The 26,402-nt window shown below is 45.5% G+C and overlaps 1 protein-coding gene across 5 annotated transcripts in view; it reads right to left on the bottom strand.

The window, feature by feature from the left end:
- ULK4 (unc-51 like kinase 4) overlaps window positions 1–26,402 on the bottom strand; it is a 597,001-nt gene that overhangs the window by 532,348 nt on the left and 38,251 nt on the right. For 4 of the 5 annotated variants that reach the window (XM_062200117.1, XM_062200120.1, XM_062200121.1 and 1 more), the window contains exons 9-17: window positions 26,264–26,356; window positions 22,130–22,248; window positions 21,910–21,979; window positions 18,355–18,451; window positions 14,368–14,472; window positions 10,512–10,572; window positions 7,751–7,932; window positions 6,821–6,867; window positions 725–803 (exon numbers count right to left, since the gene is read on the bottom strand). In XM_062200117.1, coding sequence (XP_062056101.1) covers window positions 725–803; window positions 6,821–6,867; window positions 7,751–7,932; window positions 10,512–10,572; window positions 14,368–14,472; window positions 18,355–18,451; window positions 21,910–21,979; window positions 22,130–22,248; window positions 26,264–26,356 — 853 coding nt within the window. The remainder of the gene's footprint in view (window positions 1–724; window positions 804–6,820; window positions 6,868–7,750; window positions 7,933–10,511; window positions 10,573–14,367; window positions 14,473–18,354; window positions 18,452–21,909; window positions 21,980–22,129; window positions 22,249–26,263; window positions 26,357–26,402) is intronic. The other variant, XM_062200119.1, reaches the window with a different exon arrangement.

Here is a 26,402-nt window from a genome sequence, read left to right as displayed (position 1 = left end):
TGTGAAAAATAAGAGTAGGAACGGGAGGAGGAGGAGGAGGGAGAAGGGCTGGAGTGTGGGCGGGAGGGACGGTAGGAAGGGAAGCAAATCTGCGCATACGAAATACACGAAACTTGTATACCTCAAAATGTAAAAAATGTATTATCACATTAACTGCAACACCAACTAGCAGGACAGGTCAATCGTTTTTATTATTCAAGGACACTAGAACAGGCCATGTAGTCACTTCACAGGACTTGGCATTACTGGTTCAATCAGAAAGCCTTCCGCGTGTTGGTGCTGGAAGGAAATGACCGATGACAGAAAATATCTTTAGTGCATGCAAGATCATTAAATATCGGGACTGCTTGTCAAGAAATGATTCACGGTGGGTGAGCACGAAAACACTAAATTCAAGAAGAAATACCAGAAGAACTTTGATTGAATTATGAGTGATGTTTGAACTAGAAATTGCACTGGTTATAATGAAGGTTGGGTGACCTACAAGGAAACCAACAGAAAAAAGGCTTATCCAGAAATAAAGAATGAGTGTGGTTCAGAAGCCTTGTGACGCTGCCGTGCCACCTTCCACAATGGACTGTGTCGTAGTGAGCTGCTGGCGTACGCCAACTGCCACGATCCCACAAATTCAGAGACCACCCATGAAAGCCGCATGCTAGCAATTACAAACTCAAGGACGATCTTTTTTCTCACCTCATACCTTGTCAGTCAAAAAAGAAGTTACCTCAATAACAGGTGTGTTTTCCTGGAGCTCTGTGGTGTGCGAGGCCAGTAAACCAATCACGCGAGCAACCTTGGCCCGTCTGCAAATGGAGAGGAAAACAGGCTCAGAAGAGAGGTGTCAGAGACCAAGGAGACGGGCCCCCCGGGGCACCTTACACAATGGTGAGCACGAGGTACCAGAATATGAAATCAAAACTCAACGTGGTAGGGCAGGCGTGCGTGCGTGCACCTGTGACTGTGACCTAGAAGAGCCCTCCCCTGTCTATGTGGACACTCCGATGCCAGTGTCCTCTGAAATCCTGCTCCTAATAGTCACAAAGCTTACGTGCCCGGGCTCTATAGCAGCGGCTTCACCCGAGACAAGAGAGAATTAGTAATGAATGCTCTTCTCTCTCATTACAGAGACATCCGGCTAAAAGTCTCCATTCAACTAGTTAGGAGACCAACGAGTTCCCAGATAAGTAATAAATAATTAATACCAAGCCAGTTTAAGATTGGTGGTATGTATTCACTTTAATAGCAATTTTTGCAGTGAAAAGTCTAATCAATATTGCTCTATTTTAATCAACACAAGTTTTAATGGGGTGTTGCTTGGGCATCCAGTGGAAAACAAAGTTGGTAAATTGCTAAATAACTGAGTGATTTCAAAATGTTTTTCAAGCAGAAAATTGGGTTTGCTGAGATTTTTGGTCATTAGATTAAAACAAGAGGGTGAGTTAATGAGAACTTCCCTCTTACCAAGTGAAACCCACATCGTTTCTTTACCAGTCGGTACATAAGACCCGACTCTGAAATGCATCAGAAGATACAGAACACATCTCTTTTCAAATACAAGCTCGAAATACAGATGAGACACGGAACCATCTTGTAATCTGCAACACTAAATACTGGCTACTGGAGTTTTCCACAAAACTCAAACTGTATGAGAACATGCTCATTGAATACTTTACCCAGTCTCACCAAGACAATTCCTCTTAGAACAAGAGCAAACATCCTACCTGAAAACCCTTATACTTTTAAATAACACACTATTTGAAGTCTAAATAAGAATCAATCTGTTACATCAGAAACCTAAACACACCTGTACCCTATTATACTAGGCCCGAGTCTGGCTCCTTCTCAGAATTACGGGCTCTTCTTTACTGTCGCCCTCCAGGTGCTGCCCCTGTGACTCAGAGCACTGTACTTCCAAACAATCCCACGTCCACCTGCATCGAGGACCAGGACCGAGTTCCAGGCCGCTGGCTTTGGCCTAAACCAGTTCCAGCCATCGTGGCCATTTGGAGAGCAAACCAGCTCATCAAACACATCTCTCTGGCACTGACTTGTGCTCTCTGCCTTTCAAATAAATTTGAAATAAAATTTTTTAGAAAAATACAGTTTACAATCCTAATTTTTAACCTTAATAATTATAATATTTAATCCTAAATCCTTTCCCGGAGACTTTTTATAATCCTAATACTTAGTCTCAAATTCAAAAGCGTATTATAGAGCAAGTACAGACAACTAGGAAAAAGGATTAGCACAGAACAAGAAAATGAACAAAGCTTTCCAACACGGTTGTTGAACTTAAGAAAAATCCAACAAGCAAGGGTAAGCACCAAGCTGGAGATAAAATCCCGGAACGGGAAAGTAGTGTGATGGTTCTCCCCAAGAGCCGGCATCTGATCCAGCCAATCCCACCACCAGGCACGGACCCAAAGAAACGGAAACATGTTCACACGACACCTAACACACAAATATTCCCAGCAGCACTGTTCAGCCAGATGTGCAAAGAACCCTGATGTCCATAAGGAACGGACTGGCTGCACGCGGCGAATCTACACAATGGACCGCCATTCGGCCAGTCACTCAGAGAAAAAGCAGCGACACATGCTACAGTAAAGACGACCCTGGAGCCTGTCCTGCTAAGTGATACCAGGTAGGGCCAGAAGGCCACCTACGACAGGGATTCCACTTATATCAAGGCAGATACGAAGCAGGTGAATGGTCCACAGGGGTTGGAGAGAGCCAGAATGGGCACAGGGTTTCCTTGGGTGACATAAGTCTTCTGAAATTAGAGTGACGATGGTTCTACCACTTCAAGTAAACAGCACGGAACCATGTACTTTAGAAAGATCAATTTTTTTCTACTGAAATATATTTATTTCTAAATTTCATTTTCCATCAACTTTTTGGAGTACCTTTATAAACAGCTTATAATACATGGAAAAGGGATAATGCCTAAGAGAAATAGAAATATAACAATACAAAAAAGGTAGTTTATTTCTAAGGATAAAATAATTAAATGAAGGGTCGGTGCTGTGGCATGGTAGGCTAAGCCTCCACCTGCAGCACTGGCACCCCATCTGGGCGCTATTTCATGTCTCAGCTGTTTCTCTTCCAATCCAGCTCTCTGCTTTGGCCTGGGAGAGCAGAAAATGGCCCAAGTGCCTAGGCCCCTGTACCCACCTGGGAGACTCCAAAGAAGCTCCTGGTTTTGGATAGGCTCGGCTCCAGCTGGTACAGCCATTCGGGGAATGCACCAGCAGATGGAAGACCTTTCTCTCGCTCGCTCGCTCCCTCCCTCCCTCCCTCTGTAACTCCACCTCTCAAACACATCAATCTTTAAAAACATTAAATAATTCTGCTAGCTAATTCTCTACCTAGCTCATGTAAAGATATACTTTATAATAAACAATTTCTAATTAGAAAGGAGAATGTTATAGCATGTGGATTATATCTGAAAAAAAAAAAGAGAGAGAGAAAGTCAAGAGACACGGAATCTCACACCCACCCTTGGGAGTTTCAGGAGCAGAAAAGGGATGAAATAGAGTCGAAGATTTTCCACAGAAATCTAAAGAAAAATGAGCCGGGGCCTCACACTGTGCCACAGTAGGTTAAGCCACTGTCTGTGTCACTGGCATCCCATGAGTGCCAGTTCAAGTCCCAGCTGCAACACTTCCATCCAGCTCCCTAATATGCCCAGGAAAGCAGAAGATGGACCAAGGGCTTGGGCCCCTGTACCCAGGTGGGAGACCTGGATGACGTTTTAGGTTCCTAGCTTAAACCTGGTCCAGTCACAGCCATTGCAGCCATTTGGGAAGTGAACCAGTAGATGAGAAAAAAAAAAAAATCAAGTGATCTCTCTCAAATAATAAAAAGAGATTTTAGGGGCCTACAGCACCAGCATCCCATATGGGTACCAGTTCAAGTCCCACTTCCAATTCAGCTCCCTGCTAATGTGCTTGGGAAAGCAGCAGAGGATGGCCCAAATGCTTGGGCCCCTGCACCCATGTGGGAGACCCAGAAGAAGCTTCTGGCTCCTGGCTTCCAATTGGCTCAGCTCCAGCTGTTGTGGCCATTTGGGGAGTGAACCAGCAGATAGAAAGGTAGAGAGAAGTCTTCCAAGTCTTTCAAATAAATAATCTTAAAGAAAGAGAGAGAGAGAGAATCTTTGTCATATGCTAGTAAAATTCCTTAGTACTTCAGGGAAAAAAATTTTTTTAAAGTGCCAACAATGAAAAGCACAATTCAACCAAGACACAAACAGGACAAAGAAAAAGTGCCTTTGGCCCAAAGTCCTCCAGCCATAGGCAGCATAGGATGGAGGGCACAAACTCCAAAGCAGGGTACCAGGGAAGCTTGGCCCAAGGGTGCAAGTAAGCTCCCCAAGTCCACTGGGGCTGAGCTCCACCACCACAGACACTAAGGCCCAAGCAATGCAATCCTGGCACGTGCTGTGACGTGCGTGAACTTGGAAAACGGTGAGCTTAGTGAGCTAAGGCAGCCACAAAAAGGCAAAGCTTCTATCATTCCTTTCGTATGAGGTGCCTACAAAAAGCAAATCCACAGAGACAGAGTGAAGAACAAGAGTTACAAGGGTGAGGCAGGCAGGAGGGGAAGTTACTGCTGAACAGGTTAAAAAGTTGCGCGGGACGAAGGGACGCTAGTACAGCCCTGTAAGCGCACTTCCTACCAGTGCACACTGTGAATTCTCTAAAATGACCCATGTTTTGTTATTCGTACTTTCAACTGCGCACTTAAAAATGAATCGGGACTTCATAAAGTAGTTTGTAAACACACAGACTGGCAGTGTACCCTACAGTTTTGGAAGGGCTACAATGTTTCTGAAGGGCATTGTAGCCATTTCTCCCAAGTCTCAAGACTACAGACTGCTTTCTGTCCGTTTGTTCTAATTCTGTGCATTGGTCCTAATGGGGAAAAAGCAGGCACAAAGACTTAGGCACAAAAATGTTACTCAAAATACTGTTTATAGTAACACTATCACAGGGAAAATAAAATGATTAGAGACTCGAGGCATCTATACAGAAAGGTGTACTTTTATACACTGTAAATGACATTTAAAAATGGGACATATTACAGGGCAAAGAGCAGCTTAACAAATGGAATCATGTGATTCTAATTTTAATTCTTTTTAAAGGTTTATTTATTTGAAAGGCAGAGTTCCACAGAGGGAGAGGCAGAGAGACAAACAGAGAGGTCATGCGCTGGTTCACTCCCGCAAATGGCCCCAACAGCCAGGGCTGGGCCAGAATGAAGCCAGGAGCCAGGAGAATCAGCCAGGTCTCCCTCCTGGAATATACTTCGGCCATCTTCAGCTGCTTTCCCAGGTTCATTGGCAGGGAGCAGCCAGACAGGAACCAGTGCCCATATGGGATGCCCGCATAGCAGGCAGCGGCTTAACCAGCCACAGCACAACACTGGCCTCCAATTTTGCTTTTCTATATACAGAACAAAACTAAGAGATTTGCACACCTACTTCAAAGGCTAAGTAGCCCCCAGGCTAAGTTAAGGACCCTGATCCTAAGCCACCCAGGAGGCTTAGTATAGCAGAAGTCCTGGAGGAATTAGCATTTCAATAGCGATGCCAAAGGCGGCTCCCGGCTGGGAACTTGTCTGCTTTACTATTTGTCACCTTCCTCAAAGGAAAACAGTCTTACAATTCAACTAACAAAGGACAGATTCAAGCCAGCACTTGAAAAGGACTATCTTGACAAGTCAGCAGGGGGCACTCCAAGCACTGCACATCGAAGGGTTTCACTGGTTTACTTCTTCAAGCAATACTACATGCTAGGCGATAACCTACAAATCCCATCTCAGGCTATTAGATTTTACTTGGAGGGACAAACATCTACAAGATGCATAAAAATAACTACCCCCTAAATGTTTGGTGATCATCTAATCGTTTCTCCCATGTCTCACTGGCAGGCAAAAAATATCACAGGATTGCAATTCATAAACTTCTTTCCCCTCCATTTCTGCATATACTTCTCCTAAAAATCCTAAGAGATAAGAAAGCTCGATAATAACAATGTCCACAACCCCAACTTACGTGAGCACCTACTGAACACCAGGCACTGCTACAAGGTATGGTACCCACTTATCTCATTGACAGTTTCATTACCAAACCATCTGTGAAATAGCTGCACTGTGTCCATCTTCCCCCCAACCAACAGGCTCAGCGCGTAAAGTGGTTTGCCCAAGGATGTAGATCAGCAACCTACACCCAGGTCTGTCTAAATCATAAACCTCTGTGGTCTCCCAGTCCCCAATAAGTAAAGACTCGGGATAATAATAATAGTAATAATAATAATAATAATCTTTTGCCTCAGTCTCATTGACAACCATAGCCCAGGGCTTTCCGATACCTGATCTAACATGCTTCTTACCCTGGCATGCTGCTTTCACAAAAATCAAGTGTATATACATCATCCTCTCAGGCTACGAGTAGCATCCTAGGTAAACCAGGCACTACATGAGGGAAAAATTCAAGTGGAAAAAAAGCAAACTCCTAACAAGTTTAAGTTCAACATACACAGAGATCAGAGTTCAAGGACTTAATAATGAATATTCAAGAGTATCAATTAATAAGCTTTCCAAAAACAGCTTAGCAAATCCCAGACTTGTATTCATAATATTAGAGCAATTTTGACATCTTTTTCAGTGTACAGTTGGGATGCCTAAAGTCAGCGTCAATCATTACTTCAAAATAATCTGTCAAGATTATTTAGAACTAGGCTTTTGAAATGTATGCTTCTTGTAATCACTTAATAAAGCCACAAAGAATAATTTTTAAAATACAAATGTTACTTACATGTCCCAGTTTGGAGCTATTCGCAAATGCTGGATGAGCAATTGGAACTATAATACAAAATTAAAAGGAACATGTAAGCCAGGAAACAGGGCACAAAGTGACAGCTACAGTAAAACATCAGACCCTGTATGCAACTGAAATGTAAAGCAAGCACCAAGGAGGTAATTATTTACAAACGTGCAGAAGTGCTGAGTCAGTGAGTAAGAGAAAAACTAAGCACGGGACTGTTTCTCCTCCAACTTTATATGCCCCAAATATCCACACGCCCACAGCCCACCCAACAGACACACACCAAATGCCAATAAAAGGAACCGTAACGCTATCCTGGAAAGCAATGAACACAATGTGTTCCAGGTAGGTCCCCACGAGGGCCCCCAGTGGGAAACACTTCCAAATCCACTCTAACTCCCTGCTGAGCAGGAATGCAAGAGCTCTGAGGACTCCCAGGGGTTCACCAATGAACCAAGACAGTTCAAGAAGTGACATGCCCGGGAGGAAGTGGGGGGAAAAGGGAGGAAAAAAAAAAAAAAAAGGAAAACTCAAAGACGCCGTGTTTCCCTTCAATGTCTCATCAGAAACCTTGGCGTTCACCAGGATTCACTCAGTAAAGGCCCCCCGTCCTGTGTGGGGTGTTCACTCCAACCACGGGTCAAAAGGCCTCCCTTATGACTTCAGATATCAAACACATTTCGCCACCATCAGACTTAACAAAGGTCCAAAACAATCACCATCTATTCAAACGTACCAGGACCTGAGGGTTAAGCAGGATAATTGTCACGAGCCTGCAAGCTTGATAAATCCCTTTTTGTTCACTGTAATGAAATCGAGTTATTATTGGAGCATTTGTTTTCAGCTCTGTGGGGATACACAAGTGAGGCGCGTAAGGCACGTTGCAGGGACTCGAAACGGCTTTGCTTCCGAACCACCTACCAGCGGGGAATGGAGCAGCCTGCTGGCCACCTCCTTGTGGCCGGCCACGACACACAAGTAGCAAAGGAGATTCAGTTTGGCCCGGGACGCCCCAGTGCTCTTCTCCGCAGAGTCAATCTGGGAGCAGAGTTGTTGCAAAAAGTCACTCCAATCTTGGTCTTTCAGGGACAGTAACTTCTCCACTGCACAGGAGAGAAAACCGTCGAAGTACGCATGAAGTGTCAAAAGTCAATGTTTGCATGAGAAATAAACTCAAAGGAATGTTTGAAGATTTATTTATTTGAGAGGCAAAGTTACACACAGATAAAGAGGTCCTCCACCCTCTGGTACACTCCCCAGTGGCTCCAACAGCTGGAGCTCGGCTTATCCAAAGCCAGGAGTTTCCTCCAGGTCTCCCACATGGGTGGCAGGTGCCCAAGCCCTTGGGCTATTCTCCACTGCTTTCCAGGTCCATCAGCAGGGAGCTGGATTGGAAGCGAAGCAGCTAGGACTTGAACCGGCGCCCACATGGGCTGCTGGCACTGCAGGCAGAGGCTTAACCTACCGTGCCACTGCACCGGCCCCTCAACACAGAATTTGGATCACTCAGGTGATAACAAAGCCAACAGTAACATTTACAGCACAGAAAGCAAAGATGACGCCGGCTTCTCATGTCTTTCTGTAGCGCTCAGCCCTCCCCCCCCCCCCCCAAAGTTTTTTAACTACTTCAATGGAAAGCTACACTTCAGGGAAGGCAGAGGGCTAAGGAGGACTGACCTGCAATGTAGAATATGACGGTTCCTCAGACAGTGGGGGAAGGGAGTTGATTTTTTAAAAGCTTAGTTTCATGGAAAAAAATTTTAGATCTGTGCATATACTGGGTCCCACACAGCTCATGGAAAATATGTATGAGAAAGCTAGCCAAGGGCAAGAGGCTGGCCTAGCGGTTCAAGCGCTGGATGGGATGCCTGAGCTCCACATTGGAGCGCCTGCGTTCAATTCCAGCTCCCTGCTAATGTGCACCCTGGAGACAGCAGGTGATGCTCACATGGTTGGGTCCCTGTCCGGCTCATCAGAGATGTCAGCTGGGTTCCCAGCTTCTGACTGCATCCAGCCTGGCCATAACCGGACTGTGGCACGTATCTGGGGCGTGAACCACAGACAAGAGCTGTCCCTGCTGCGTCTCTCAGCCTCTCAGAAAACATGTATGGATTTCAGAATGTTTTATATCAACATTTTCCCTTAATTCTATTTTCTGTGAACTTTTTGAAGTACCCTCACAGAACAAAAATATAAAGTTAAATAAAACCGTGTTGGGAAAAAAAAATAGCCTTTGTATAATTAAGTCAATCCAACTCTAAAATATTGGAAAAAAATCACAAAGTCTACGGTTGTTTAAAAGTTCTACTGAAGTGATGTCAACCAGGTTAACATGCTAACTGCAATCACCTGGAATTCCTTTCAAAGCCCTATAGAATTATGTGAAAGCCATGAAACAAAATGCCATCTAAAATTCATCTTTTTTATGCTAATCTCTACCTTTACAGAAAATAAGTTTTTTTTAAAAGATTTTTTGCATTTATTTATTTGAGAGGTAGAGTTACAGACAGTGAGAGGCAGAGACAGAGAGAAAGGTCTTCTGCCCACTGGTTCACTCCCCAAATGGCCGCAACGGGCGGACCTGGGCGGATCCAAAGCCAGGAGCTTCTTCCAGGTCTCCCATGTGGGTGCAGAGGCCCAAGCATTTGTGCCATCTTCCACTGCTTTCCCAGGCCACAGCAGAGAGCTGGATGGGAAGAGGAGCAGCCAGGACTAGAACCGGCGGCCATATGGGATGCTGGTGCCAGAGGCGGAGGATTAACCTACTACGCCACAGCGCTGGCCTCTACAAAGTAAGCTGTAAAAAGTCGTTTTCTAAAACAGTAGAAGGGGAAAAGGGAAGGAATAGCATTTCCAGATCATTCACCTAAGTTTTCATAAAAGTGATTCTATTCAGCACTGAAGGTTATTGATTCTATTTCGCTTCATTCACTTTGGTTCAAAAACATCCTTTCTTACAGTTCCTTTTTGGCTTCTGTCATGGATTAACGTGGCCTATACACACCACTGGTGGGGCCAATGAGATCTGAATCTATTTTATTTTGAATCTAAAAACAATCACAGATTCTGTTCCAATCATAATGAAGAATCTTCTCCAAAAGTAACTTAATTGTTTAAAACAGAACTTGTCAAACAACATAAACCAGTTGAAGGTATATAAAAATTGCTGGTGTTCCCCTAAATATGACTTCCATCAGCTGTCAGAAAAAGGCAATAGTCATCTGTGAACCACCTCCATCCTAACACGACCCCCATGGAAGTGAAGAATCCCAGCTCAGTACTCAACTGCCCCGGTTCCCCCAGTGGAATCGCAGGAAAGCAAACTTGGCACTGCTGCCCCTTGTCCTGTGCGCTCACTAGGGGACCGAGAGTGACAGAAATTCAGCTGCGCTAAAGGGGACGAGCAAGAGACGGTCACCTGCTCTCCGAACCAGAAAGCTTTACAAAAGCAACCTCCCCACCTCCTCATAGCAGGACAGTGTAGCCGACACCGAGCTGAGCAGTCTCAGGGCTGGCACCAAACCATGACAGATGGCTTGGAGCCGACACGACACTGTGTCAAGAATAAAGCCAACTGGCAAGGAAACCGGAATTGAGTTATTAATACACAAATACTCCGTTTGCAAATCCATTTCCTGATATACATAGAGTCTGCACGTTGATAAGCCCTTTGTGATCCTACCTGAATGTGCCGGTAGATGCAGTATTTTTGGATCAAATTTAACGGGTGGTTGTTTCATTATCTGTGGATAAAAACAAATTTAAATTTTTGAGCTGTCTGTTGAGACACAACTGTCAACTATATCATATTAAAATGAAGTCAAAGAAGAAGTCGGTAACTGTTATTGTCACCAAAATAATACAATAGAGCTCTTTCAGACTAAAATACAAATATAGACGATTTGTTAACATCATTCCGATTGGGACCGGTGCTGTGGCACAACAACTAAAGCTACCACCTGGAATTCTGGCATCCATCCCCTTTGAGTGCCAGTTAGAGTCCCGGCTGCCCCACTTCTGATCCAGCTCCCTGCTCCTGCTAATGCACCTGGGAAAGCAGCAGAAGATCGCCCAAGTGCTTGGGCCCCTGAGCCCACGGGGGAGATCCAGATAAAGTTCCTGCCTCCTCGTTTCAGCCTGGTGCGGATCTGGGCACTGCATTCATTCGGGGAGTGAACCAGTGGATGGACCCATCTCTCCTCTCCACCCTTCCCCTCCTGCTCCCCCTCCCCCCCCTTTCCCTCTTTCTCTATTTAACTCTTTCAAATAAATATATATAAATTTAAAAAAAAAAAAAAACAGGAAAGGTGCACCGAATCTTAGGTTACCCTTTAGTCAACTTACATGTAGGTGAGACATGAAGTCATTCAATAAATATTTAGTGGGTACCTGTCAGAGTGAGACACTTTATTACGTGCTAAGGGAGCTACAAAGGTATTTATGAGCTAGCCCTCTTGTCAGAGCGCCAATATTGTGGTTGGAAAGATGAGACAAACATGTGCTAAATTAGGAACCACACAACATTTAAGCAACAATTCAAAATACGCAAATTACAGACAAAACATTATAGACCAAATATATATGTAATTAGGTAATTATAGACAGAACATTACACTGAGAATTTTTTTTTTTTAAATAATAACTTAGAGGACAAAGCAAGCACTTCAGGCTGCTGTGGTCAGGACAGAGTTTAAAGCGGAGGCAGAGAGAGGGTTCAGGTCTTCAAGGATGGTGAGGACTCCATGGCTGTATGGTTTAGGGAAGAAACCATTCCAGGAACAGCTAAGTGCATGATTTATTTGAAGGAAGTGAAGGAATGATGCGACTGGATCCATGATTCTGGAACAGTGATTCATCCTGAGAGATTACATTCAAATATCCGGGGCTGGCACCATGGCGCAGTAGGTTAATCCTCCGCCTGCGGCACTGGCATCCCATATGGACGCTGGTTCTAGTCCTGGCTGCTCCACTTCCAATCCAGCTCTCTGCTATGGCCTGGGAAATCAATAGAAGATGGGCCAGGTGCTTGGGCCATTGCACCCACATGGGAGATCAGGAAGAAGCAGCTGGCTCCCGGCTTTGGATCAATATAGCTCCAGCCATTGCAGGAGTGAACCAACGGAAAGAAGACCTTTCTGTGTCTGTGTCTTTAACTCTACCTCTCAAATAACCAAACCAGAAATCTTAAAAAAAAAAATCCAAGCATTTCTATGTCTAACTTCTCCAAATCCTCTCTAGGTAGCAACTTAACACCCTTTACTGAGGGGCCAGCACTGTGGCACAGCAGGTTAAAGCCCCGGCCTGCAGTGCCAGCATCCCATATGAGCACTGGTTCCAGTCCTGGTGGCTCTACTTGCAATCCAACTTCCTGGTAATGTGCCTGGGAAAGCAGCAGAAGATGGCCCAAGTGTTTGGACCCCTGCACCCATGTGGGAGACCTGGAAGAAGCTCCTGGCTTCAGATCAGCTTAACTCCAGCTGTTGTGGCCATTGAGGGAGTGAATCAAAGGATGGAAGACCTCTCTCTAGGTAACCGTCTTTCAAATAACCAAAATAAATCTTAAAAAAGAGAGAGAGGTCCTTTATTCTCATCATCTCATCCTAATCTCATCATCTCAACTTCTCTCTCATTTTCATCAGGAGAAACCCTTACACAAACTCAAAGTGAGCAACTTTCTAGGAAACCCCCAATTAATTACTCTTTTAAAAATATCCAAAGACAAGCAAAGATTGAGAAATTTTCATGAGGTCACAGACAAGGAACACGTGCAGGAGGGTAGGAGGTAGAACAAACACGAACCTCGGGACAGCACGAGTATCAGAGGCACAACTGGTAAAAATCAAATGATTCTGGCAGTTTAGTTAACAGCACCACCTCCATGCTAACTCCTGGGGATCCGCTAACTATCCTTCAGATCTGAAGGACACAGAGTTAGAAGCTGGGTGAAACGTACGCATCGGAACTGTTACTGTTTTTGAAACGTCTCTGAGTTGATAATTAGTCCAACATAAGATTTACAAAAATTCTTGGGACAAGCATTTGGCCAGTGGTTGAGAAGCCTGCGCCCCTGCACTGGTGTGCTCGGGCTCAGCCCCCGGCTCTGCTCCTCACTCCAGCTTCCTGCTCATGCGCACACTGGGAGGCAGCAGTCATGGCTCCAATAGTTGGGTTGCTGTCCCCTACATGGCAGAGTCACAGACCTTGGCCAGACCCAACCCTGACTGTGATGGACATCTGAGGAGTCAACCAGCAGACCAGCAGATAACAACTCTCTCTGTCTCTCTCTCCCTCTGTCTCTCCCTTGTCTCCCTGCATCTCATTTTGCTTTTTGTAAATTCCACTAAGATTTTTCCAGAGAATAGTAAGTATAGTTATTAGAGGAAATTAAGTTATTAAGATACAGTATGGCCAGCACCACGGCTCACTAGGCTAATCCTCTACCTGCGGCGCCAGTACCCCGGGTTCTAGTCCCTTTTGGGGCACCAGATTCTGTCCCAGTTGCTCCTCTTCCAGTCCAGCTCTCTTCTGTGGCCCAGGAAGGCAGTGCTTGGGCCCTGCACCAGCATGGGAGACCTGGAGGAAGCACCTGGCTCCTGGCTTCGGATCGGCGCAGCACGCCAGCCGTAGCGGCCATCTGGGGGGTGAACCAATGGAAGGAAGACCTTTCTCTGTCTCTCTAACTGCCAGTCAAAAAAAAAAAAAAAAATTATGGCCTAAGAAAATACACTGGAAAAACACCCTGTTACCCACGGAATCTAATTTAATATGTAACTCTGCCAAATATCTAACCTCAGAAAAAGAATGAGCTCTATTGGGAAGAAAAAAACCGCTAAATCTATATGAAATGGTATCAGGAAAATTAACTTGCACCTGAGAACATACCTGGTTTAAACAGTAATACTCCTCAATGAAATTAGAGTAAGCAGTCATGAATTAAAATTAAAGACACCATTTTTTTAAAAATGAAGAAAATTACGAGGTGGTGGAATGAGAATGTGTTGGGAGCTGGAAATCAACAGAAAACAGAGGTGGTGAGAAACTGTTTTGTCAAGGATAGAGTACATCACTATCCCTTAGGAAAAGAGTGCCACATCCCACAAGATGTGAAGCTGACTCCCCAAGCTCCCACGGTCTTGCCCCTGCCTCCATATCATCTCAGCCACCTGTGACATCACAGTGTCTTCCCTGGGACCTGCCCACTGCACCCCGGCCCGGCGAGCCAGGCTCGCCAAAGACTTTCTCTCATCTGTCAGTGGCTAGAGTATTTGCAGGTTCAAGGAAGTACCTGTGGAGTAAGGAAGGGACTGAGAACTAGGTGCTGCGGTTTGCAAGTTAGCCTTCAAGTCGGTCTTGCAGTCGGCAGCCAGCCCTCGGCCCACGCAGAGCCGAGGCATGGGCAGCAGAGCCGACAGAAGGCTCGGGAGAGCAGCGAAGAGGAAGGGAGGGCAAGAGACGGGTGTGGGCAGGGTGGGAGTGAAAATGCAGCCATGCTGCCCCCAAGGGTGCAGAAGCAGACAAGGAGACGAACGGGGAACAACCTTGGGGTTGTCGATGATCGGGGTGACGAGCAGATCCGAGTCGGTGTAGATGAGCTCCCGCATCTGGGATTCCAGGTCCTGCTGACTCAGGGGGCCGCCGGCGACCTGAAACAAGCACAACACGTGAGCAGGAAAGAGCTTTGAAGGACCGAGCTCCCAAGATGCTCCGCCAAAGGGTCACACTTCTCAAAGCTTTGCTTGCTGTTCGGAACGTGTTCAGTCTTACTGGATCTACACCAGAATCCTAAGATCCTGCCGTTGTACGTGTCCCTAGTCCTACCCATGGATGAAAGAAACCAAAGCTCCCAGACGGCAGTGAGCCAAGCGCTCTGTTTGCCACCGAGGCAGCTCAGAACTCAGGAAACAGATCCTGGTTGTGTGATGGTCTGGTCTGTGATGAGGCTGACTGGTTTTTCAATTACCACTGTGCCTTTTTCCTGTCGTTCAAAGAACACTAATCAATGTATTTGTGCTTTACACAAGATTCAATATGAAGTTAAAATTGTAATAAAAAATTCTGTGAGGGCCGGCGCCGTGGCTTAACAGGCTAATCCTCCGCCTTGCGGCGCCGGCACACCGGGTTCTAGTCCCGGTTGGGGCGCCGGATTCTGTCCCGGTTGCCCCTCTTCCAGGCCAGCTCTCTGCTATGGCCCGGGAAGGCAGTGGAGGATGGCCCAAGTCCTTGGGCCCTGCACCCGCATGGGAGACCAGGAGAAGCACCTGGCTCCTGGCTTCAGATCAGCGCAGTGCGCTGGCCGCAGTGACCATTGGAGGGTGAACCAAAGGCAAAAAGGAAGACCTTTCTCTCTGTCTCTCTCTCACTGTCCACTCTGCCTGTCAAAAAATAAAAATAAATAAAAAATTTTAAAAAAATTCTGTGAAATACTGATCTGCTATGTGAATATTAAATACCTAATGTGTATAGTTATTAAACCTAATAAGAGCTGATACTTAATGAATATAACCAGATGTTCACCGTCAGTTATTCCTTTGAGATGTTCCTTTGTTCTCTACTTAAGCACAACTTTTATTCCCAATGCTACACCTTATTATCTCCCATCAGAAAAAAAGGAGGATGGCCTGCAGATTGATACATTAATAACTTCAGCTGAAACAATGATAGAACAGAAAAATGAACTGGTAAAGACTAAGTAAAATAAATTATCTGAAACTGAAGCAGAGAGGGGCATGGATAAAGGCACAGAGGGGTTAGCTCGTGAAGTTTCTAGAAACAAGGCTGTCCTGTGCAATTCTCACGAAAGAACCCAGAGGACACGAGAAAAACAAGTAAGGGGGAAGCTTGTTTTAGAAAAAAAAAAAAAAGAAAAAAAAGGACTTTCAATACAGAAAGGCCAGGGTGGAGTCACTTTGTCACTTGTCAATTACCCTTGCAAGAAACTTACAGGGCAAAAAGCTTTACTTCTTCCTCAACCACAAAGATCAGTAACCCTTCAGGACTGTGCAGTCAATACTGAGTATTCACAACATTATCCGCTGGGGCTCCACACAAGACAGCTGTTCTTTATGAAGTTCTTTAACAAACCAACCCCCCACCCCCCACCCCCCCTGGCCGCCCACACACACACACACACACACACACACAAGGGGCACAGGCTGCAGTGGCGAATGGGTTGGAGAGGATGGGAGCAACGGAAAAAATGGAGACCAGTGAGAAGGCTGCTGCCATCTGCAGCAGGCACCCTTTTTTTCTGCCAAGGGCCATTTGGGTATTTATGACATCATTCACAGGCCACACCAAATTACCAACTTAAAAATTAGCCTGCTACAGACTTGCTGAATGTCTGAGTCCCACCTGCAGTTGCCTTGGCAGGCCCAGACCAGAAGATTTCGCTCGCCTGATGGGCCCATGGGCTGGAGGTGGCCTGCCCCTGGAGGACAGTGCTGTGCACCAGGTCAGGGAAGAAGTCAGGAGCAGGGCACAGGGCTGAGTACCCCTGCTGACCTCACGCTTACCAGGACTTCCAGAAAATTCCATCAGTCCATGTATTTAAATAATACACCAATATGTCAAAGAAAGGTGGCCAAATTATCCTTTTTATAGAGATGATAAAACTGAATACCCAAAACGCCAAAATTCACCAACTGGTAAATTATTGGAAATTGTAAGAATTAGAAAGGTGGACCAGTCAGAAAATTTGTTTATAAAAAATAATTCCCTGTGGGTAAAATGAACACATGCACAACTCATAACAATTTACTTTCCTGTTCACATCAGTGAAAAGTCAATCACATTTTAAAATAACTTTTCAGTTTTATACCAATCTTCTATTTCACATGTAACTGAAAGATTAACAGTGTCATTTTATTATAACCAATTGATATAAATTTCAATGTAGAAGCAAGCTTCATTTGGTCCAAATATTAAAACATTTTGCTTCAAAGGACACCATTAAGAAAGTAAAAGGACAACCCACAGAACAGAGAAAAATGTTCACAAATCACCTATCTAGAATATATAAAGAACTCCTACTCAGTAAGGGAAAGATAAATAATTCAAACATGACCAAAGATTTGAACCGGCATTTCTCCAAAGCTGATAGACAAATTGCCAATAAGCACATAAGATACTCAACATGACAGGTGTTCAAGTGGCTGCAAACCAGAAAGCACAATGACAGAACTTCACACCCCCTTGGAAGGTTATCATCAAAATGATGACAGACACTACCGCCCTGTTCACAGTAGCCAAAAAGTAGCAGCAATGTAAGTGTCCATCAACAGATGAACAGCCCAGCCACGGAATATTCTACCAGTATTATTAAGCCTTAAAAAGGAATGACATTCTGGCAACATGCTACAACATGAAAGAACTTTGAAGGCATTACGCTAAGGGGAGTAAGTCAGGCACAAAAGGACACATACTGTACGATTCCACTTAGGCCAGGGACCTAGAACAGGCACCCTCCGAAGGCAGAAAGTGCGACAGTGGCTGCCAGGAGGTGCGGAGAATGGGGAAAGGAGAATTGCTACTTGGGATGATGACAAAGTGCCAGAGATGGAGAGGGGCAGGCTTGCGCAACACTGCCCACGTACTTCCTATCACTGAGCTATCCACCTAGAAATGGTTCAAGTGGCAAATCTGATGTCATGTCTATGTTCCCACAACTAAGAGAAGAACAGTAAAACACGGGCGATGAGGTATCATGAAATTTGAACCCTCATACACTGCTGACGGAATGTACAACAGTGCAGCAACTTTGGAAAACCACGAGGCCTCCAAGTTAGACCAAGAGGTAACACTTGTCCCAGCAACGCCGCTGCTAGGTACACACCCCAGAGACATGAAAACACGCCCACAGGAAGCTAAGTACACAAATGCTCACGACGCCATTTTCACTGCAGCCCTGGGTGAAAGCAGCCTCCATGTCCATCAACTGATGAATGGGGAAAAAGCTGTGAAACACTCAACAGAAGGTTATTTGGCAACGAACAGGAATCTAGCACTGACACGTGCTCCAACTGGGATGAATCTTGAAAACCGCTACATGAAGTGGACAAAGTGAAAGGCCACACGTTGTAGGATTCCGTTTATAGGAAACTTGCTGAAAGACGTAAGTAGATGAGTGGTTGCCTAGGATAACGGTGGAGAAGAAACGGGAGGAAGTGAGGGGGTGACGACCTACAGGCACAGGAGTTCTTTACAAGATAATGGAAGAGTTCTAAACTTGATCGTGGTGAGGGTTGCACAACTCTGCCCGTGCTCAAGGCCCTGCAGTGTACACACTACCTGAGTAAATTGTACGGTGTGTCAATCATAGCTCAATAAAGCTGTTAGCCAATAAAACAACCAGGAAGCAGTTAAACAGGATGTCTCTCACAGTGCTTACTGGACAAGAAGCAATCATGATCAGGGAAGATGATCTCCCGTACATCTTACAGATATGAATGTGGTTTATAGGTTCACTTGTAACTGGTCTTTGGAGCCCCCCTCCCTCATGTCGAGAACAATTTTTCATTTCTGCTCACCTTGGACAAAGGAGAAGTCCTCTGGGGGGAATTCTGAGTCATAACCTCTCCCGGACTCACTCCCACTGCTGTGCTGGTTCTCGGAGTGGGACGGGAACTGGAAAACACAGGCCTGACAACATGCATCGGGTTCCACTAACCGCATTTACTTTCTACCTTCTGCAGGGGAAATGCTTCGTGAAAAATGATAGAATATGGTTCTATTTGATCTCACAGTTTAAAAATCTAAACTAAGTTTTTATAATTTTTTAAAAATATTTATTTGGCAGCATTAGAGAGGCAGAGGCAGAGAGAGAAGTCTTCCAACTGCTGGTTAATTCCTCAAATGGCCACAATGGCCAGAGCCGTGCTGATCCAGAGCCAGGAGCTTCTTCCATATCTCCCACATGGGATCAGGAGCCCAAGGACTTGGGCCATCCTCTGCTGCTTTCCCAGGCACATTAGCAGGGAGCTGGAATGCAAATAGTCACAACCAGAACCAGCACCCATACAGGATGCCAGCACTACAGGTGGTGGCCTTAGCTGCAAAAGCACTGTGCTGGCTACAATTTCTTACAATTTTAAAATAAATTCCTCACTCATACATTATTCTGTTCACAGGTTCCATGCTGTATTACAATATTCTCTTTTTGTTACACCTTAAAACACTGGTCTATTATTTTTTAGATATCTGCAGACATAGATAGAAATAACATTAAATGGGTCAAATGCTTTGCACAAGATGGAAAACATTTACCGGAGCTGGCATGGCGGTGCCATGGGTAAAACCGCCACCTGCAACGCCAGCATACCACGTGAGTACCAGTTCGAGTCGCAGCTGCTCCACTTCTGATCCAGCTCCCTGCTAATGGCCTGGGAAAGCAGCAGAGGATGGCCCAGGTGCTTGGGCCCCTGTACCCATATGGGAGACCTGGAAGAAGCTCCTAGCTTGGGTCTGGCCCAGCCCTAGCAGCCATTTAGAAATGAACCAGCAGATTGAAGACCTGTCTCTCCCTCTCTCTGTAAATCTGCCTTTCAAATAAAGAAGATAAATCTTTAGGGGCCAGTGCCGTGGCTCACTTGGTTAATCCTCCACCTGTGGCGCCAGCATCCCATTTGGGCTCCGGGTTCTAGTCCTGGTTGCTCCTCTTCCAGGCCAGCTCTCTGCTGTGGCCCAGGAGGGCAGTGGAGGATGGCCCAAGTGCTTGGGCCCTGCACCTGCATGGGAGACCAGGAGAAGCACCTGGCTCCTGGCTTCGGATTGCTGCAGTGCTGGCCATGGCAGCTATTTGGTGGGGTGAACCAATAGAAGAAAGACCTTCCTCTCTAACCCTGTCGAAAGAAAGAAAAGAAAAGAAAAGAAAAGAAAAGAAAAGAAAAGAAAAGAAAAGAAAAGAAAAGAAAAGAAAAGAAAAGAAAAGAAAAGAAAAGGAAAGAAAGAAGAACAAGAAAAACAAATATTTAAAAACCAAAAAAGAGGCCAGTGCTATGGCACAGCAGGTTAAAGCCCTGGCCTGAAGTGCTGGCATCCCATATGGACAATGGTTCGAGTCCCGGCTGCTCCTCTTCTGATCCAGCTCTCTACTATGGCCTACAAAAGATCTCTCTGATTCTTATGGAAACTGTTTCACAATTCTATACATTGCATATTCGTGACAGTCATTCAAAACAATGGTCTAGGGGCCGGCGCTATGGTGCTGTGGGTTAAAACCCTGGCCTGAAGCGCTGGCATCCCTTATGGACGCCGGTTCTAGTCCCAGCTGCTCCACTTCCCATCCAGCTCTCTGTTATGGCCTGGGAAAGCAGTACAAGATGGCCCCCAGTTCTTTGGGCCCCTGCACCCACATGGGAGACCCAGAAGAAGCTCCTGGCTCCTGGCTTTGGATCGGCGCAGCTCTGGCCATTGCGGCTATCTGGGGAGTGAACCAGCAGATCCAAGACCTCTCTGTCTCTACCTCTCTCTGTAACTCTACCTTTCAAATAAAATAAATCTTTTAAAAAAAAAAAAAAGGAAAAGAAAACACTTAGCCTTATCTCAGGAAATATTTGAAATGGAAAATCATCTTGGTATCTATTTAATTAAGAAATAATTTGCACTTATTTTTAATGATTCTTTCAACACATACAAATGCTTGCCACAATCTAAAGGCCACTACCTTATTCCTCAAACTCAGTTTTCAGTTTTGCGTATCTTAAAACATCTATCTTGGGCCAGCATTGTGGTACAGAGTTAAATCACCGTTAGATGCTGGCATTCCATCTGGGCAGCGGTTCTAGTCCCAGCTGCCCCACTTCAAATCTAGCTCCCACCTAGTATGCCTGGGAAAGCAGCAGGAGTCCCTAGGTACATGCAACCCACATGGGAGACCTGAATGGAGCTCCAGCATTCTAGCTTTGACTTGGCTCAGCTCGGCCATTGCAGCAGTTTGGGGAGCTAACCAGTGGATGGAAGATCAAGCTCTGTGTCTTGCTCTCTCTCTGTAACTTTACCTTTCAAATAAGCATTAAAATGATTTCCTTCAAATTCTCAAAGATGAGGATTTTCATCCCTTTTGCTTTTCTGCTCACTCAATTAACAAGTATGTACATATCACTAAAAATACCATGGCATTTCAAAAACGTTCATGGAAAATGCAATTAAAACATAAGTTTATTTTGATATAAAAATGTTGATGCTCATGCACATTAGGGTTTTCAAAAAAGTTCAGAGATTATATTCTTAAAAAAGGCAGTAATTTGAAAAACCTAGCGGCCAGCACTGTGGTATAGTAGGTTAAGCCTCCATCTGCAGCACTGGAATCCCATGAGGGCACCAGTTCAAGTCCCAGCTGATCCAGCTCTTGGCTAACAGCCTGGGAAAGCAGAAGGAGACGCATGTGCTTGGGCTCCTGCATCCACATGGGAGGGCTGAAGGAACCTGCTGGCTTCTGATCGACTCAGCTCCAGCCATTGCGGCCACTTGGGGAGCGAACCAACAGATGGACCATCTCTGTAAAAAGTACTTACTCTCAAAAAGTAAATAGATAAAAAGAAACTTCTTTTAATTCCATTTTTCCTTGAAGTACCCACTAAGAGCAGACAGTGTACAGGATTCTACAAAACTGAATTTTAAACTGTCTAAAATGCATATAGTTAAGTTTAACATACTTTAGATATTGGCAACACAGACCAGGACATTATAGGCTATCATTACAAACCCTATTTTATGAAATGAAACTATTTCCTATGAGAAATTTAACATTTAATATTTACAATTATTAAAACTATAAATATGTAAGTCCTAATCTGTAACATACAATTCTGATTTTTAAATACTTCCAATGATTACAAGTAGTATTCAAGCTTTACGTATTAAAAAAAAAAAAAAAAACAACTTTGTTTCTGTAAGTTCTTATCCAAATGAAAAAGATGAACTTGGAAAATTTCAAATTGTATCTTAAAGCAAAAAAAAAATAGGAAATATAAGCTGCTTTGTTCAAATTTGTAAAATTACACAGCAAAATCCACACTCCTGTTGCCTGCGAGAGGCAGATGCTTCGGCAAGATTTGACCTCAGGCTCCCGGGAGCTCACGTACCTGAGGAGGAACATGGATTCACTCAGCTGGCCCCCAGGAGTGCTCTTAGGCCGCAGCTCAGCTGGATTTTCTGCGGTAGGAAAGTAGCATATTAGCCACAAAAACCGCAACTACAACAGACAGGTGGAACGCAGACGATGCCAATAGAGCGGTAACAGCGGGATCAGACACCGACCAACAGCCCTGTCGGCAGCACGAATGCGTTCACGCACAAGCTTACCCAGTCTGCAAGAGCGACTCGGCCGGGGACCACTGCTCTGCCCTTTCGCCTGTCCATTCAGAGGGTTCTGCGAAAGCTCCTTGGATTCTTGTGGCCCAGAACATTCTATCACATGCCTGCTAGAGGGAGAAAGCCAACACAATCAAACGTACTGCAGAGCTCTCTGTAGTTCTATGGGTTGAACAGGAAGTTATAAATGAGCAGTTTCTGTGTGCAAGCCTTAGTACCAAGGGGTCCGTAAACCTTATTTCTAAGTAACAATCAGTGGCAGGCAGACTTGGGAAGTAAACCAGAACCTCAAGTACCACTAAAACCTGCAATGAGGTTTCCCTTTATATTTCCCGTCCATATTGGCCTAGACTCACAGTCAACACGTTCAGCCAGAAAGAAGCCCTCCATTCCTGTCCCAAGGAATGCGAAAGAGCTGAGAGAGGGCAGGAGAAATGGCCCAGCTTGCTCTTCCTTCTCCCCATTTGTTCTGTGCTGCCTCCTGCAGCAGCCAGGTAACAGGTAAGTGCACCTGCAGGCAAGGACCGTGGACTCTAGCAGAGAGCAATGCTCTTTCCCTAACCAGAGCTTTGATGCAAAAAAAAAAAAAACAAACAAACAAACAAAAACAAAACAAAAAACCCCTAGGGAATACCCTTGTGGCTCTGCTCTCTTTTTCCCTCTCTGTCTTCATGGCACTTGGATCCAAAGGCAATCAAGCAAGACAGAAAAACTATCCTACACCATGACCAAGGAGGATGTATGATGGGAAGGTGAGGCTTGGTCAATACTTGAAAAACAACCCTACCCAATGATACACGAGAAGCATTTGATAAAATTCTATGTTCATTCAATCTAACAAAGAGTAGCTTCATAAACCTCTGGCCAACATCATATTCAATGGGAGACACCAAATGCTTTCACCCTAGAATTAGAAACCAGGCAGGGACTGGTGCTGTGGTGCAGCGGGTTAACGCCCTGGCCTGAAGTGCCTGAAGTGCCAGCATCCCATATGGGCACCGGTTTGAGTCCTGACTGCTCCACTTCTGATCCAGCTCTCTGCTATGGCCCGGGAAAGCAATAGAAGATGGCCCAAGTCCTTGGGTCCCTGCACCCACACGGCAGACGCAGAGGAAGCTCCTGGTCCTGGCTTAATATAGGCACAGCTCCAGCTGTTGCAGCCATTTGAAGAGTGAACCAGCAGATAGAAGACCTCTCCCTCCCTCCCTCTCTCTCTCTCTCTCTCTCTCTCTCTCTCTCTCTGCTCTCTCTCTTTCTGCCTCTCCTTCCCTCTGTGTAAGTCTTTCAAATAAATAAATAAATCTGTAAAAAAAGAACAAATACAGTAAGGCAAGAAAAGAAAAAAAGATACAGATCAAAAATAATATCTTAAACTGTCTCTGTTTAGACAGGTGGCAAGAATGTCTACGTAAGGGATGTTTAAGTCAAAATCATGGCCGGTGCCGTGGTTTAACAGGCTAATCCTCTGCCTTGCGGCGCCGGCACACCAGGTTCTAGTCCCAGTTGGGGCGCCGGATTATATCCCGGTTGCCTCTCTTCCAGGCCAGCTCTCTGCTGTGGCCTGGGAAGGCAGTGGAGGATGGCCCAAGTGCTTGGGCCCTGCACCCGCATGGGAGACCAGGAGAAGCACCTGGCTCCTGCCTTCGGATCAGCGAGATGCGCCAGCCGCAGCGGCCATTGGAGGGTGAACCAACGGTAAAAAGGAAGACCTTTCTCTCTCTCTCACTATCCACTCCGCCTGTCAAAAATAAATAAATAAATAAATAAGTCAAAATCATCTTACTGAATGGAAAATATTCCTAGATTTCTAAATACAAATAGACAAAAAAACAACAAATTGAGCTCCATTAGTTACTCAAAGTCAGTTTCCAAGATCTAAATATTCATCTTGTAGAAAAGGGGAGCAGTAAAGAATTAATGATATCTATTTGCATAATCATTTACATTTTTTCAGAGTATTTTTGTTTATCTCATATATATTTTCAATTTTTATTTATTTGAAAGGTAGAGTTATGCAGAGGGAGAGGCAGATAGAGAGGTCTTCCATCCACTGGTTCCCTCTCCAGATGGCCACAACAGAGCTGAGTCAATCTAAAGCCAGGAACTTCTTCTGAGTCTCCCACGCGGGTACAGAGGCCCAAGGACTTGGGCCATCTTCTACTGCTTTCCCAGGCCATGGCAGAGAGCTGGATCAAAAGTGGAGCAGCCAGGACTTGAATTGGTGCCCATATGGGATGCTGGCACTGCAGGTGGCAGCTTTACCTGCTACACCACGGCGCCGGCCCCTATCTCAAATTGTCCAACGGTTCTGCAGAAGTAGCAGAACAGGAACTCCCTCGTTTATTTAATGAGTACAAACTGAGGGACAGAGGTGTTTTGCCACTTGCTGACATGGAGCATCCAGGACGAGGGCCCATTTTGCTGACACCTCCTTGGGAGCAGCTTAGTTATATCACGCTCCCCTCATGGCAGATTGTAAGCATCTGGAAGGTGGGAGCTAGAACTTTGACTTCTCTCAAAAAAAAGTTTAAAAATTTTCTTTGAGAGGCAGAATTATATACAGAGAAAGGGAGAGACAGTTAGAGATCTTTCATCCACTGCTTCACCCCCCAGCAACAGCCAGAGCTGGGTGGATCCGAAGCCAGGAGCCAGGAGCTTCTTCCAGGTCTCCTATGTGCGTGTAGTGGGTCCAAGCACTTGAGCCATCTTCCACTGCTTTCCCAGGCCATCAGTAGGGAGCTAGATTGGAAGTGGAGCAGCTGGGACACGAACCAGAGCCCAAGTGGGATGCCACTGCTGCAGGCAAAGGCTTAACCACAAAGTCAGCCCCTATAACTTTGACTTCTCTGGAAGCCCAAGAGCGCTTAATGCAACAGTGAGAATGTGGTTGAAACTCACAGGGATACACAACTCAAGTTCAGGGGAGACCTTAAATGGAACTCAGACTTCTCTATCCAATATATTGAATTTATGGCCGGCGCCGCGGCTCAATAGGCTAATCCTCTGCCTTGCGGCGCCGGCACACCGGGTTCTAGTCCCGGTCGGGGCACCGATCCTGTCCCGGTTGCCCCTCTTCCAGGCCAGCTCTCTGCTGTGGCCAGGGAGTGCAGTGGAGGATGGCCCAAGTCCTTGGGCCCTGCACCCCATGGGAGACCAGGAGAAGCACCTGGCTCCTGCCATCGGACAGCGCGGTGCGCCGGCCGCAGCGCGCCAGCCGCGGCGGCCATTGGAGGGTGAACCAACGGCAAAAGGAAGACCTTTCTCTCTGTCTCTCTCTTTCGCTGTCCACTCTGCCTGTCAAAAATAAAAAAAAAATAAAATAAAAAAATATTGAATTTACCAAGATTAAAATTAAGGAGCAGACAACCACTTACCAGTGAATGAGCTGAGGGGGAGAACAGTGAATTACGAAGACCGTACCCCTACTCAACGACTTCTCGCCTTGCTCTTTTCCAAACACCATCAACCGTACCCCTACTCAACAACTTCTTGCCTTGCTCTTTTCCAAACACCATCACCTTGCTAAGTGTTCTGGCTAAGAAGATTTGATAGCAAAAGTACATATCAGGCAGCATAAGCTCAGTAATGTGGTCCTAACACCCAAAGCCTAGTGACTTCTAACCTCATCGTGTAACATCTCCCTCACACACAGCCATGAACAGCTGCTCACTTGAGATCTGGGCAGACAGAAACGTCATTCTGACACTTTTCCCCAGTGAAACCATCAGGAGGAAGACATGTGGCAAATTACGCAGTGATTCTTAAGGTTTCTACCAAAAACAACGCATCACATTGGCTCACATTTCATGAGCCAAAGCGAGGCCCATGGCCACATCTACCTTGACGGGGGAAATGAGACCCAGCACGCCGGAAGGCAGACGCGTTTGGTGAACAGGACTCACAACTGCCTACTAAGTCGCTGACGGAGAAACCAAGGATGTCTCAGCAAACGAGCAAAATGAAGAACACAAAGCTACAGTGACTCTAAGCAACCTCAAAGAAATGCTTGACTGTCCCCTCCTACAAAAGCATAGAAATTCAGGCCACAGGTGTTGCATTAGCACGACAGTCATGGCGTGAGTGTTGGGTAAGCAGGGCTCACGCACAAAGGTAAGCGGATACCACCTGAAGCCGAAATCGTTGACGCTGGCGTCCTGCTCTTCTTGACTGAAAGCATTCTTCCAAAACGAATGCTGCAGTAGATCTGCCCAGGTGAACCTGCACAAAACGAAAGTGGTGCGAGAACAATTTGTAACGTGATTTC

Source organism: Lepus europaeus, chromosome 9 (assembly GCF_033115175.1).
Source record: "Lepus europaeus isolate LE1 chromosome 9, mLepTim1.pri, whole genome shotgun sequence".
NCBI lineage: Eukaryota > Metazoa > Chordata > Mammalia > Lagomorpha > Leporidae > Lepus > Lepus europaeus.
The sequence above is the reverse complement of the archived record's forward strand: the minus strand, read 5'-3'. Positions and strand labels throughout refer to the sequence as shown.